General features: G+C 44.6%; 1 protein-coding gene across 7 annotated transcripts in view; it reads right to left on the bottom strand.

The window, feature by feature from the left end:
- Positions 1–245: 245 nt before the first annotated feature.
- The window catches only part of KTN1 (kinectin 1), a 53,756-nt gene continuing 38,286 nt past the window's right edge, over positions 246–15,715 (bottom strand). For 3 of the 7 annotated variants that reach the window (XM_083864507.1, XM_083864511.1, XM_083864508.1), the window contains 11 exons: positions 15,382–15,471; positions 14,312–14,392; positions 13,637–13,726; positions 13,461–13,553; positions 11,927–11,998; positions 11,410–11,493; positions 11,118–11,201; positions 8,794–8,877; positions 7,405–7,497; positions 2,807–2,926; positions 246–863 (listed from right to left, as the gene is read on the bottom strand). In XM_083864507.1, the coding sequence (XP_083720633.1) occupies positions 2,822–2,926; positions 7,405–7,497; positions 8,794–8,877; positions 11,118–11,201; positions 11,410–11,493; positions 11,927–11,998; positions 13,461–13,553; positions 13,637–13,726; positions 14,312–14,392; positions 15,382–15,471 (876 nt within the window). In that variant the 3' untranslated portion in view covers positions 246–863; positions 2,807–2,821. The remainder of the gene's footprint in view (positions 864–2,806; positions 2,927–7,404; positions 7,498–8,793; positions 8,878–11,117; positions 11,202–11,409; positions 11,494–11,926; positions 11,999–13,460; positions 13,554–13,636; positions 13,727–14,311; positions 14,393–15,381; positions 15,472–15,715) is intronic. The other 4 variants (XM_083864509.1, XM_083864513.1, XM_083864510.1 and 1 more) reach the window with 3 other exon arrangements.

The raw sequence follows: 15,715 nt of genomic DNA, 5'->3' as shown, positions 1-15,715 counted from the left end.
CAATTAACCCCCAATTAATGACTGACCTCTGCTTTATTGCCTTCCCTCAGATAATCCATGTCCTCAAGTGTTCTAAAAAACCAAACCACCCCTCACCTTGCCTCCTGCAGAATCCCACAGGACTGAGAGGTTCCTCTAAGACACACAGAAAAAAAACAAACCTCACTCTGGAGTTGCCAAATCTCCCCAGTTTGCCTCTTCTCAAGCTGGTGCCTCCTTCTCTGCCCAAAAAACAAACACAGTGGGTGCAGCCTGATGCTCATTTCAGGGAGGGGAAAGATGAAAACCTCACCTGAGTCATCCAAATTCACTTGAAAGAAGAGAGCAGGAACACCTTAAATAATAGCATCCCTTTATTTGCTGACACCATTACAAAAACTGATTACATTAGCAACCAAAAAAAAAAAAAAAAAAAAAAAAAAAAAAAAAAAAAGAGAGTGTTTACTTGAGGTTGAAGTCAGAGGCAGCTAATCCCAAAAATGTAATTAAGTAAAACAGTGTACAACATCAGTATTAAAATGTCATTTCCCATCGGTGACTTTACCACGTTGGAGTTTTCTGAACAAGTTTTATTGAGCAAAATAAGATAAAAGATTATGTGTTTACTGTCTCTCCAGGAATGTAAAGGTCTAATTATCCAAACAGGTTTGTTTTTTATTATAAAACTAAACTCTGGAGGTGTCTAGAGAGTTGGGGTTTTTTCTTTAAATCAGTAGTCTAACAAGGATTAGAAAAGACAAAACTCTGTTCAGTGTTTCTGACGAAGTAGAAAGGGTGAAAACATAAATAAGGCTTTAATTTGGCAAAATATAATACAATGCCTTCTGCTATCCTCAAATGAACGATTCCCCCGTGACTTCACTCTGCAAGAGAAACACAAATCACCAGGTCAGAGGAGCAGCTCCCAAGGGAAAACCCAGCACCCTGCCTGCATTTCCTGCTGTCAGCTCACCAGGAAGCCCAGGGGAACGAGCCTGGGTGGTGGAGGCTGAGCAGGAACAGCCTCCCAGAGCAGAGGCCAAGGTGCAGCAGCACCTCCCTCCCACCTGCACACCCAGGAACCCCCCACCAGCTCTGCTGTCCCTGTATTGCAAAGGCAGGAGCATAAAAACCACCTGAATCAGGAATACAAGTCCTCATCCTCAGGAGATGAAAGGGAGCTCTGACACTCCTTCTTCAGAGCTGCCTCCCAAGATAGACAGATCCCAGTTTAGACCCAAATCTGCAATTGCTTCCTTAAAAATTCCAGTTATCTTAACCTTCAGCTAAATCTGGGTCATTTAACTTTATCAGCACAAAGGTCCAGGTTTCCAAGCTGGCTGTTTATTAAAATTAAAGCCTTGTCCACATGTCTGTAAGTGGATGAAGAGCTCATGCCCAGGCTGATGCTGCAGACACCCACAGCCAGGCACTGCTGGGGGTTATTTTATATCCTCCATCCCAAAGCCATCAGAGCATGGAAGCGCAGACAGTTCGCTGGTAGAGCAAACAAAAAGGAAAAAAAAAGGCACAGGCTCTGGAAGAAAAAAAACTTGGGGCAACCTGCTGCAAGAAGTAGCAGAGAGTGGGAGGAACAGGGACATGGGGACTCAAGATTAGTCTCAGCTAATTGATGTGTGCATCCAGAGAGGAACAAATCCAGTGCCCACCACAAGCTTTTTATGATTTGCATGTGGAATTTGGATCAGTGTTAGGAAATGATTCTTCACTGAAAGTGTTATCAGGGTCAGGCATTAGAACAGTGATGGGATCTCCATCCCTGGATTTAAAAGTTGTCTGGATGTGGCACTTGGGGACATGGCCAGCGTTGGCCTTGGCAGAGCTGGGGGAGTAGCTGGACTCACAGTCTTAGAAGGCTTTTCCAACCTTAATAATTCACTGATTCTGTGATCTAATTCTAAAAAGTCTCATATTCTGACAGGAGAGTTGTTAATTCAGACCAAGCCCAGTCAGAAAAACTCTTTTTCTGACCCAGAGATGGGGTTCCTGAGAGGCATTTAAAGACTTTTATTCCATTCTCAGTCTCATGAGAAGGGTGAGATGGTACTGATGTTACAAATCACACAACCAGAAGCCAAACTATTTCCTAATTACAATACATTATAAGTGGTTTTTGGCTTATTAGTTTTTGCCACACAATGCTACTAATGCTTCTAAGCTAATAATTTAAAAATACCCTACATAGGTCTTACTACAATACATCTTTTGTAGTTCTATTTCTCCAAAATATCTAGTCTATTTGCAAGGTCATCATTTGAAACTTGTTTCTAGTTTAATTTCTCTCTCAACAATGTCTGCCCTATTCCATGGCCTTTCTAAGTCAGCACACTTTATCTCAGAGTTTGCACACAGATGTCTGCACAAGACTATGTGAGCTTTCTGTCCAGTTTTGAGAATTCTCTACTGTAGCCTTGGTTTTGTGCCTGAGATGTTTTGGTTTTCTGAAATTCCTTTCCCAGGGAAAACAGGATACATGTTTTTGTAACTGTACTATGTTTTCATTCCTTTTCCTAGGAGGGACTTCTTGATGTCCCTCTCATCTGCCCAATGTGATTAAAGAGGTTTGTCTTTGCTTCACCAATCAAATTGGTCAGTGTAGAATAATATAAAAGGGAGACACATCCCAAAAATAAAGGAGTCATTTTCAGCCTTCTGAAGTTCAGAATCTGTGTCATTGTGCTGTAAAACAGCGTCTCTCTACAAATCCATTTCCTATAAAGTCCCACCACAACACACCAGTTAACACTGGTCAACACCAGTGACCTTCCCAGCAGCTGAACTGGGGGGCCACTGTCTCCACACCCACCTGGCTGCAGTGCCCTCATCCCTTTGACAGCATTTGGCTTATTGACACCAGCAGCTTCTTGAGATGACCCACATCCTGGGTAAGATTCACCCCCACATTTCGCCTTTTATCACTCAATTCCTGGAAGAAGGGAAGAAAAAAAAGAAAAGGAAATCATTAAAAACTCATTTACAATCTAATTACCAAGAAAGCCTAGAATTAGATCCTCTGTATAAAATTACAACTCATAGTGGAGATGGGAACAATTCTTGTCAGTCAGAGGGTTATGGCCACGTTTAAGGAGAACATGGTTCAAAGTCAAGGAGCCTTTTCCTGTTGCAGGGAATCACCTGCACATCCAGCTCCTGCAGCACTCCCTGCTTCCAGGAACTGTGCTGGTATCCACAGCTGATGCACCTCAAAGGTTATTTCCCCCCCAGCCTGGCTGAACCCCTCCACAGACATGGTTTATAACACAGGTTGAGGTGCACAGGAATGATTCTGACCCCACAGTTGGAACAGCAAAACTCCTGGGCCACCAAGGACTGGGGTTGACTGAGGATCTGTGGGACGGTGCCCTCAGCAGTACCCAATACCCCAAATGTGAAACAGCATTTGGAACAGCTGCCTGGAGATCCACAGCCTTCCCCACCCACAGCCATCCCATGGATTCACCCTCTGCTCTAAACCCCGGGGAAATTCCCACTTCCCAGCAACACCTGGACCTGGATGAGGGCTTCACAAAGCAGTCCAAGCACCAGAAAACACAGAGAAAAGGAAAAATGAAAGCTACCGTGAGCTAGAAAATTTCCTGTGCTGGAATGAAAATGCTGAGCTTGTGTTTTGAAACAAAAATAAATGCCTTTTTTATTTTTTCCTAGGAATTCAACAGTTTATTAATCAGGAAGTGTCACAGCTGAAGATGGACTCTCCCCCTCCTGCCTGTCAGCCTGGCTGGGCTAACAGTGCTGTGTAATCCCTGTTTTATTATCTTTATTGATTAACTCCTCCAGAGACACACAGAGCACTCCACATCTAACACACCCCTTACTGCTCCTTATTCGGCTCAGAACACAGACATGCAGATCACCTGCAGGAGAGCTTTTTCCTTGAAATTGAACAGCTAAAAATAAGCAGCTCTGCCATGGTGTCAGCAATGCAGAAGTAGCCAGTTCTCCACAGGAGCACAGAGGTGTTTGCAGGAGCTCAGCATCCGTCAGCCCCACTCTGGTGTTACCCACAGAATGAGACTGATGCATAACGCGGGTGCAAATCTCTCCCCAGAGCTCCAGGGAAATTAGAGGGAGTTCAGAGAGGGCCATTTTCCCTGCTCCCATTTGGCTGGAAATGCAGAATGAGCAGTAAATCAAACTCAAGCACCTGCAGCATTACAGAAACAACTCCGGGCTCAGACAAGAGAACAAAATAATCTCCAGCAAAGCTCTTACTCCTGTGCAACTGGTAAACATTTTTATACTGTAATAAAAAAAACAACAAAAACACACTGGGATCTGTATTAGGATAGCCTTGACCTGTTTTACCCTTATTAAAGTAGAAAATCAGGTCTGTCAAGTCTGAGACTTGGCTTAGCAGTCTCATACAGACTGATGGAAGTGGAAAGGCAAAGGCAATTAGCAGCCCAGGAGATGAATTAATCCAGCACTGACCAGCAGTGAGGCAGCAGCACAGAACCAGCAGGAGCAGGGAAGGAGCCTTCCAGTCCACTCCCAGCCCCCTCTCTGGGAACAGCTCCTCCTCCCTCCCTCATTTGCTGCATCTCCCTTCTGGTTTGTGGCCTCACTAATCTCAGGCAGTGCTCACTCATGAATTATAGACACATCCCCAATCCTCCTGGGGCCAATCCTGACTAGATCCCAATGGATTTGAGCTCAGCACAGTCCTCCTGCAGCTCCTGCTAACCCAGGAGTGCACAGCTGCCTTACACAGGCACTGCTGAGCCCCAGCCCCGTGCTCCCCATGACCCAGGGCAAAGAGGGGAAATTTGGGTCAGATATACAGAACAAATCCTTCCCTGTGAGGGTGGTGATGCCCTGGCACAGCCTACCCAGAGAAGCTGTGACTGCTCCATCCCTGAAATGTTCCAGGCCAGGTTGGATGGGGCTTGGAGCACCCTGGGACAGTGGGAGGTGTCCCCACCCTCAGCACAGGGTGGAACTGGATGGTCCTTAAGGTCCCTTCCAACCCAAACCATTCTGAGATTCTGTGACTCCATTTCTTTGAGACACGAGGATGGAGAGAGGAAGAGGATGGCAGTGGGGAAGCCCCTGTGATTTCAGACCCAGCAGCTGAAACAGGAGCTGAAGCGTCTGGCCAGATTCCCCTCTGCTGTTTCACACATATGGCATTCCCAGTTTCCAGTGATGGAGTGTTCTGCACTGAGATTTGGGGGGAAAAGCACATTAGATTTCACATAAGCCTCAAAATAAGCTCAGTGCCTAAGCAAGCTGCTGAATATAAATGACTTCCTTAAAGCACACTAAAAAGCCCCCTTTAGTCATCAGCTGGTCCCATAAGTGACAAAGCAGCTGATTAGAAACCCCAAATGCTCTATTTTTAAATAGAAAGAAAAGGAGTCTAAAGAAAACACTCTGAGTGTGTTTGAGGGTTTATGCAAGTATCATTTCTCAATTTTGTGGGTTGGTTCCAGCACCCAGAAGGAACAAATATGTTCATTTTCAAGCATGTGTTTTCAGGTCCTTCATAAAAAAAAAAGAGAGGCACTGTTGCTAGGTGGAAGTAGCTGGAAGACTTTCTTTTTTGATCTGAGAGCTATTTTGAGCTGGGTTTTTAGGCTTCTGGGGAGACAGTTTCCTTTTCTCCCCTCAAAATGAGGAAAAAAAAAAAAAGAGGCAGCAGAAAAGGCTTGGAGAAAAGAGAATGTTCTAATTCCAGCCTCTGCCAATGGCTACCTGTCAAGAGCGCTGCTTAGACAATTAATGTATTTTTACTAATGAAAGCTTAATTGCAGGTTTATTAGGACTGTTTTTCCACACTCCTCTTTAGAATAAAGCCATGGATATTCTGGCAGAAACCTGGGCCCCACCATGTGCAGCAAGAGCAGAGCAATGAGAGAGCCAGAGGGGCTTTGGGTGTTAAGGCAATTAATAAATGAGCTCGTTTGGGCCACCACAGAGCACATCTAATGACAGCCCCAGCTCAGGGGGGCTGACCAGAGCCACCAGTGCCATGGCTGATGGCATCACTGTCCCCTGCACCACAAGGACAAGCCATGAGGGCACAGCAGAGAGAGTTGGGTATTGGCTTCAGGGGGATTTTTCTCCAGTCTGCTGAGGACAGGGACACACAGCACCTGCCTGGCACCAGAAATCCCTGGCCTCCCCATCCTCCAGGAATCAGCTCCCAGGGCTGGCACATCTGAAATCTCACAGGCCCAGCTGCATCTCCAGCCCAGACAGGGCAAGCCCAGTGCAAGGGTCTATCAGCATCCATGACTGATTAGCCTGGAAAAGCCATTTCATTCCTGCTAATGACTACAGAGGCTGTTCTGCAGCTCTCCTCAGAGGACCTCGAGCTTCCTCTTGCAGCTGATGAAGCCACTTAGGTCCAGCACTAAAAGGATTTAGATATAAATTATTTGTCCTGTCAGCAAGTGCTCCTCTCCCCCTCAAAGGACAGCGGTTCCTTCCACTCTGTCCCTCAGAAGAAAATGGGTATTGAGTTCCATTGACACCACTGAGCTGGGGAGAATCTCCTTCAGCCTTTCCCTTCCCAGCTGCTTTCTGGAAAGCTGTTCCAGGGCTGGTGTGAAAGTTCTTTTATCCAAAGATGGAAAAATCCAGTGACAAAGCCCCAGCCCAAGCCCCTGTGCAGGAAGTGTCTTTTGGGGAACACTCTGACCACCAGCTCCACAAGCAAAGTGCTAAACAGCAACCCACAGGCTCAGGTGAGTCACCTAAAAGTGTGAGAAATGCCCACCCAATCCCAGCCCCTAAAGCTGGAATTGCTGGGGGATACAGAACACCAGCAGTCTGCAGTCACCCACCCACAGCACTCAGGGCTGCTCCCTGCCAAAGCTCATCTTAGAAAGATTTTGCTGCTGGACCACATCAAGGTCAATACAAATTTCCAGGAGCCAGAACCAGCTGAAATCAAGTCCTGGCTCTTGGCCACAGCTGCAGAGGAGCAGAAGGAACCATGTTCTGGCAAGAGAATCTCTGCCTAAAACTCTTGCAGGTTGTGCAAGATTGCCTTTCCTTTACTGACATCAGCAAGGGCCAACCCAACAGTGTTTTCAGCCCACTCAGCCATCAGAGTTAGTTTTAGCTTCCCTTTTCCCTTCTTGAAGGGACAAGTCTGGGGATCTCCCCACTCTTTCCCAAACCAAACCAAAAACCTGTGAAAAACCCAGAATCTCTCCCCTTCCTCCTTGCAAATCTGAGCCACAGGAAGGAGGTCACGATCCAGACAGCAGCAAAATTCCCAGTGAATCTTTGACACCCTGGCAAAGCTGTAGCAATGGAATCTTCATAAAACCCCAACCAGCCACCAGCAGCAAACATCCTGCTCCTTTGCTGGACCTCACTTCCCAAAGCTGCCACTGAGATTTGTGTGGGGCACGAGGCGCAGGAAACACTCACCGAGTCTGTGCAAACGTCGCTGTTTTCAATAACATTGGCATCCCCAAAAACCTTCCCAATCTCTCTCTCGAGAGCTGCCAAAGACTCCTGGGCCTGGAAGGGAAAGATATTATTAAAAAAAAAAAAAAAAAAAAGAGAGGAAGACACAGGGAAGGCACAACAATTAGCAAACCCCCATTTCTCTGAGAGCACACAGGAAATCAGTGTTCAGGAGGAAATCTGTTTTATGCCAGATTTGCTCCAGGGACCAACCCATTTGCCAGGACTGACAGGTCTCCTCACAATCAGCATGTTGCATGTTAGCCTGTCTGCATCTGAGAGCAATCCTGCAGGGAAGCTTTAATAGTCTCACATCAAGTAATAAGGTAAAAAAATCATGCAGTAAATTTCACAAGAGCAGGAGTGCAGGTCTCCAAAATCCTAACCCCAGCTCTGTGTTTATGTAAAATATACCATGAGCCATGGACATCAGCACAGCTGACCGTGTATGTCAACATCGGACATAACTGTCCAGAGCAAAATGTTTTAAATTCTTTATTATAGCAGGTTTCCTTTAGCTTCTCACCCCCTCCAGTGCTTTTGTGATCATCTATCGCTGTGCAGGACAAGATATATTCCCCCAACAGCATTTCCCACTCCAGTTCTGGAAAAACTCAGCCCAATTTGCTTATGATGCTGAAGGAACAAGGTGCTGCAGAGTCTGGAGCCAGGGCCCAGCCACTCCACAGGCTATTCCTTGTCTCCATTTATCAATTCTCCCATGACAGCTTTGTTTCTGGAGTGACAGACAGCACTGAGACCTCTCATGCTTCAAGATTTTCCACTCCAACCCATCTTGTAAGAGCAGCCATTGAGGAAAAGCAGAGGAAACCCATCTGTTTGTCCCATCACACTTGCACACATCTAACTTTTGGGATTTGCAGTCTCCTGGGTTATAGTGGATATGTAACCATGTGCAAAAAGGCAGATGCTTTGTAAATCAGTTTGCAACCCTCTGCCATTTGAGACTGGATTTAAAACTCTCAGGCTGTAGAGTGAGTGGAGGGCTGTGGGATGAGCTTTTTTTTAGGCTGGGGTTTTTTTTAAAATCAAGAATTATTTGTCAGCCCCAAATCACCACTTGCTCCTATTGGCATAAAATGATCATGAACAGGGGAGCCTTTCAAGAAGGATGATTAAACAAACAGAGCTTTTAGGTGCAGTTTTATCATTTCTGCAGACATGCAGGTAGAGCTCTTACACTCCCAGGCAGTGGAGCAAGACACCCCACACCAGGCAAGCAGCTCAAATCAAGTTTCTTCAAATCATCACTCCCAGCACTGCAAAACTATAGACACTGAGGGGTTTTGCTAATATTTACATGTGCAACAGCTAAGGGTCTCTGCTTACCTTGGGCAAGTCACCAGCTACCTTTTCTCTCTCGTTTTGATCAACTTTGAGTTTTGATAGTGTTTCATTTAGCTGCGTTTTCAGCTGCAAAACAGTAACAAAGCAGATCAGTTTCCCTCACACACAGAGAGCTCATCTGTCTGTCCCAGGGATTAACCTAGTGCACATGGACTGCAAAGGGAGGAAGATTTACTAACAATTATTGCACACACTGGATTAGTCGACATGTATGATGAGGTTTACAAGGACAGTCAAGGAAGAGAGGTTCCATCTGTAAAGATAAAGGTAAAGAATGGAAACTACAGAAGACAAAAACATGGTTTCCTCACAAGTGGTTTCAACCTTGCAACTCCATTCCCAGAAGAACACCAACCTCTCCAGCATCCTTATAACAGGAGCCAGCCCAGACTCCAACTTAATTCACGGCAAATATGCAAAAATGAAGATTGTCATCTTCCCAGAGCAGGCTAAACAGTCTCTCTACTGCTGAACAAACTAAAAAGCTCTACTTGTCATCTTAATAAAGCACCACTTACTACAACTATGTTGACTTAACCAGTCTGTTAATGGCACATCAAGGCATGAATCACTGACAGGGGGATATTAAGTTGTCGATTGTGTTTAGATTCAATCCAAAAAAGTGAAACTATTTCAGTCAAGAGGGATGAATACTTTGTACTGGCTGCAGTCAGTACTTAAACTGCAGCCTTCCAAAAGATACACAGTTTTTTTAAAGGATATTTTGATTGCTCTTCAACACAGCACACAGAACCAGCCACAGCACTTGAGGCTTGAGCCTCAAACAGAAGTGCTAACAAGGAGCTCGAGTGCCAATTTTGTTGGATTTGTGCCTCTGAAGTGTGCTGTGCTAATGTTCACTGTTCCTGCTGTCAATCTTCCTGGAAGCCAGCAGGAGATTAAAGGAGGGAACAACGGGCTACTCAGAGCCCTGAATTCTCACCCACTCCAAACCTACACATTGTATTTGTCTCACCCTTGGAAGGCTTCCCCCTTTGGAGCACCTGGCCTGGTGAATGCTGGGCTTACAAAATTTGGGGAAGCTCCTCTGCAGTTTCAGCTTCTCCTCGCTTACCTTTTAAATAGTGGGGAACTATTCTGAAATCAAATCATTTCTATTCCTCAGCCTCCTGCAAATGCCACTCATACAAACTCAGGACAGCATTCCTGAGCCAGCTGCGTGGAGGTGCTTGTTTAAAACATCTTCACACTCCCACCAGCACAGCACCACCATCACTCTGCACTCAAGCTGCCCTAGCAGGGAGCTCAGTTTTTTAAGCTCTTGTTGTGCACAGACATAATAAATTGTTGCCTCAAAGAGGTTGGTGTTTACTGATTAACTCCAAGATATGCATTCAATTCCCATTTCCCTCGCTTTCAGAATGAGAGGCTTTGCTTGCTGAGGCTAGTGTGCTATTAACTTGAGCAGATTGTTACTGTGGTGGTGGTTATTTTTCTAAATCAACTATTTCAACCCAGTCACATCAGTGGCAGTAGCCTGGTTGTCCCATCATCCCACAGACATGGTGACAGAGACAATCCTCCCCAATTCTGGCCCAAAAGCAGGAAGCCACTGGCCAAACACAAGCAGAGGAAAGCTCTGACTGCTCCTGCAGCCTTAAAAAACAGGTCACTGAAACAAGTGAGAGAAGGAAAAGGGCTCAAAATGGAAAACCATGCATCCTTAGGTCTATGCTGTTAATCCAAGTCCTTCTTGAGAGAGCTGCTATAGGAGCATTATTGGCTGGAAGCATTGCTAGCCAAACACGCTGTAACACATGCAAGCACTGAGCCAGCACAGCCATTCAGCCACAGCAGGGTGTCAGCAGCTGAATGGCTCAACACTCTGAATTAATCTAACTTTGGCCAATTTCTGTTCATACAGAGCAGGCTCTGCACAGTCAGAGCACGGACAGCACTGCTGCATCCTCAAAAGCTTTGGGGATAGAAAAAAAAAAACCCACTACAGAATAATCCTCCAGTTAAACCCATGACAGCACCACTTTTGTTGCTCCAAGGACATTACATTTGCTGCTGCATATGCCTACACTGCAAATCTTCTCAAGAAGTTTCAGGAATGAAAAAGTCTTACAGACTTTGGGGAAAAAGTCTTAAGAACCAGACATGCTATTGTTAGGAGCAGAGAAAAAGAGACAAATTGTAAAAGTCAGACTACATAAATGATTTCAATGGACAAAAATATCAAGCTGAAGAGGTTAGCAGAACAGACAGGATTTGAAATAAGTCTCCGCTTCATACGTATGCTGGGAGCCTGGTTTGTGCCCAACGGAGAACAAGCTTCTTACCAAATTTAACTCTTCATTCTGTCTTACTGCTTCAGAATATGAATCATCAAGTTTTTTCTGCAATTCAGTCAAGAGATCTTTGAGCTGAAATGAAGTTTAGAGTTTTAGGATTTGTCTCTCCTTAGGATGCCCGTTCTCTTCTGCTCAGTTATTAGTGTGCTGCTCTACCCTAAGGTCACAAGCATACAAACTCCTCAGCCACAGGGGCTAAGCACTAGGTTAGTTAGCCAGCCAACTGGTAACCAAAAGGGAAAAAAAAATAAAAAAGTACAGCTTGGACAATTATGTTTACCTCTCTGACTTCTGAAACATAAGTAGAGCGTTCTATTTCTGCCTTTTCTAGTTCACTTTCCAAATGTTCTCTCTCTTTTTTAAGCTAGAAACAGAAAAACAGAGTTAAAACAGATGCTTTTAGTGCTTTCTTGCAGTATCATTTGCTTGATTTATAACTGGCTGTAAATTTCTATTGAATATTCCAAGACATTTAGAGAGCATTTCACTGCACCAGTGATTGCACAGTGCAGATTTAAACCTCAAAAAATAAGATAAAAAGAGAAAGAATCAAGCCCATGATTGTCAACAAGCAGAGAACTGCTCAGTCTCACAAGAGAGAGCCCCAGTGGGTGAGCACAGAAGTGAAAACCAGAACAACTCTCCAGCTTCTCTGGCTGTTAAAAACACTGCCCCAAAAGGCTCAGGTCAAACTGCAGCACAGGCAGGAGGGAAGTTCAGGTTTACAGCACGAGCCTAAGTTGTGTTTGAACAACATAAAGCTTCAAGGACAAGAAGAAAAAACCACCTGCACGTACAGTTTCAACTTCTTTGTTCTCTTCCTTTAACCTCTCCACCTCGTGCTGCAACGACGTGACCACGGAACGCATCTGCAGTTTGGGGGGAAAATATAAAGATATTTGATTGGGTTGGTCTAAGACAAACTCTGCATGAATATACAAGATTGTAGGAAATGAGCTAAGAATATTAAGGATGAAATCAGAGTGGTTGAATAAGATATTGACTCAAATAATTCAATATACTGAGTCTACACCATTCCCACCTATTCCCAACCCAAGTTCTTTGACATATTCAGAGCCCACATGCCTGAAAGATTTGGAATATAAGCACTAATCCAGCTGTCCATTAGCCATGGTAAGGAACATATCCTTCCCAGACTGGGAATAGTCACCATCTATGTACCCAAATCCAGCATTTTTAGCCTTATTTGGGGCTGTGTAAGTGCAGCAGATGGCAGCACATCTATAGCTCCAGATCTGACAGCCTTTATAAGCCCCTCAAACAAGATGTTTATAAATCATCTGTTTGCTGCCAGGCTCACACAGTGGCACTCCAATTTACTAAGCAGAGATACTTCAGAAATTACTTTTCAAAAAAGCAGTTTGACCTACTTTAAGTCTAGATTAGAAAAGAAACATAAAAGCCTTTTTTTTCTTCCCACTTTTGCTAGCAACAGAGCCTTCCTAAAAGGAAAGCTTTGCAGGCAATTTCAAGTGTAATTAGTTGACCATAATGGATTGAACATTACTTTAACAGCTTTCAGAAAACTGTTATGATTCTATGATACTTCAATTTTAGCACAAAGAGTCCATATCTACTGACAAATATACTTGGAAAAAAACCTATGTGCTCAATAAAAATAGAGTCCAAGGTACCAGGATCAAAAAAATATGTATTCCTGGGCACATTAACAGGATGCTTGTACATTAAATCCTTGGCTTCCTATCCCATCAGCATTAATATTATTATTTATTATTTGGCTGCTTCCTACAGCATCAGCAAAGGACTCCTCATCCCTGGAAGTGTCCAAGGCCAGGTTGGATGGGGTTTGGAGCAACCTGGGATAGTGGAAGATGTCCCTGCCACAGCAGGGGATGGAATTGGATGAGCTTTAAGGTCCTTCTAACCCAAACCAAACTGTGATTCTGTGACTGTGACACAGATTTATCAAAATAGTCCAAGACTTTATACCTGTGCTGTTTATTTTTCTTGCTTCTGTAAAAATGGCAACAGAAATAGTGGCATGAACCTAAAGATATCAACAAATCTTCCATTTTTCAGTCTCTTTACTGGAAATACATTCCTTCAAAAATGAAAACCCAGCCTTTATATGAAGTTAAGTATCAGAGCACCAAAATACCATTGATATGAGGAATCATTCCTATTATACTTGTTGCAGGCTTCACCTTTTTCATCCCTTGGTCATGCACACATCAAACCAGGCAGCCAGAGCTGTTCCACACCTGCCTTCACAGAGCTCAGACACCCTCTGTGACTTCAAGCAGAACCTGCCTGGCTACTGAGGAGAAAAAAAAACAACTTCAGAAATACCTGTTTAAGTTCCTTCTGTGATTCTTCAACTTTTATCTTCCATTTGCTTTCTTCCTCTTCCACACTCCTCTGTAGCCTTTGTAAAATCCCCTCCTAAGAAGACAGAGGGATTTGAAAGCTCACAGCAGAAGAAAGGCAGCTGGAACATCACAGAGGTGACCAGGCATCCCACTTACTGTCTCTGCCAGAACAGATTTGTATTTCTCACACTCCAGCTGCAGCAGGATGTGCATTTCCTCAGCCTCCTTCAACTTCTGCTCCATAGCCTGGCAAAGGAGGAAAGGCACCACAAGAGTCACATCTCAGTGGGTGGATTTCAGTTCTATTCATCTTATTTCAACAAGCTGGTATCACTCCTGGGCAGCTCTGTCTTTCCAACCCATGAAAAACAGCAAGTGCCGTGCTCACCTACAACTCTCAATGCCCAATCACAAACTTTGAGTTACTGAAAAAAAACCAAATCTCGTTATTTAAAAAAAAGAGAATAGGGATTTTCAATTTCATGAACTCACCATTCCACAAGGTACTTATCACAGGTGCAAATACATTTCTGTAAATACCTAAACAGCAGGCTGCCCAGAGGAGCTGTGGCTGACTCATCTCTGCAAGTGTTCAAGGCCAGGCTGGAGGAGGCTTGGAACAACCTGGTCTAGTGAGTGGCATCCCTGGGCAAGGCATGGGGGAGTTGGAACTGGATGTTCTTTAACCCAAACCACTCCAGAATTAATATAAAACAATTTTCTTGTGAGTTGTCTGAGAACCTGAACTTCCCAACCCGCAGCACAATTTGTAAGGTTTATACTGGACAAATACATTATGCCACACACCAATTATCCATCTTTTCTGCCTACCTTGACATCTTCAGATCGTGAAGCCTCTCTCAAATATTCTTTAGCCATCTTTTCAAACCCACATATCCATTCGCTGTGGCTCTGTTGGGAAAACACTCAGTTAAGGCTGAGAACAACCTCAGGAAAACTCTCCTCAGGACATTTTCCTCCCCAGTGCAGGCTGAGGGAGCAGGGGCTCAGTGCCCCAAGTCCCTGGAGCTCACACACAGCCCCGTGGTTGTTGTTCAGCCAGTGCCACACACAGCTGGCAGCAACCCAGGAGCACGAGGTGGTGACACACACACACAGTTCAGGGGGGCCTGGATGAGCTGAAATACAGCTGGGTGACAGAGGATTCCCTGCAAGTGTCAGGGCTCTGCATAAGCATCTGAAGATTCAAAGGAACCTTTCCCAAAATCCCTGAGCACATCAAGCAGATGCTGTGTAACTCTAAGAAGGTTATTTTATAACCTTACAGAAAGTCTTTTTAAAGACTTGTTTTACTTTAGCACATTTGGGAACGATTTTAAATAGGAATATTCAAAACCTCTAGAGGTTTTAAATGAAATGCACCCATTCTTCCAGACTCACTTGATGTTACCCGACCTGAACCCAGGGCATTTTTTTCCCTGCAAACCACTGAAAGCCACCAAAAACATAAAACTGGAAATTGGTGTTTGAGAACAAAATAAACCCCCTAAATTGTATTAACTGTCACTGAGGCACTGCACCTCCTCTGGAAAGGTTTGGAACATACAGATCCCCATCATGCCAGACAGTGAGCAAACACAGCAAGGCATTATCCCCCCTGAAAATTTGCTATCTCAGTGAGACACGATAACACACACAGGTAAATCAGATGTTGGGGCATAAAAATTACAAGATAATAACTTTTTATTTTGCTCTTTTAACACTTCTTGAAGCAATTTCTCTGCAGCTTTGCTTCACTGTGCAAGTACAGGCATCACCAGCAAGAGACACTCTCGCCCCACTGCAAAAACTTTGGGATATAGAGGGGCTGTGAGGACAGCACAGCAGGACCAGAGCTCCCTGACTCCCAGCAGGAGGTGAAGAAGAGCCACTTCTCTTACCATGTTGGAAGGAAGAGAGACTTTGGGGAAGAGCTTCTGGAGGAGCTGGCGTGTCTCCACCTCGGCGGCTTCCAAATGCTGCTGCTTCTCCTAAAGCAAGAGGAGGGCACAGGTGAGATTGGGCACCACTGACCTGGCAACAGCCTCTCCTCTGCCTACAGCAATTCACTTAACCCAGGCAGTCTTTTTCTAAGTGAGAAAGGTGCTACAGAGTCCCTAAAATTGCCAGTAAATTGCTTCAGAAATGGGCACTGAATTGCTTCAGAATTTGGCCTTTGTGTTTGTTCTCCCCTAAGCTTTTATTTTCTGAAGTTCTCTTCCAATCTAGCTTGTT

The sequence above is a fragment of the Zosterops lateralis genome, assembly GCF_965231275.1.
Source record: "Zosterops lateralis genome assembly, chromosome: 6".
NCBI lineage: Eukaryota > Metazoa > Chordata > Aves > Passeriformes > Zosteropidae > Zosterops > Zosterops lateralis.
Note: the sequence above shows the minus strand (reverse complement) of the source record. Positions and strands in the feature narration are given on the sequence as shown.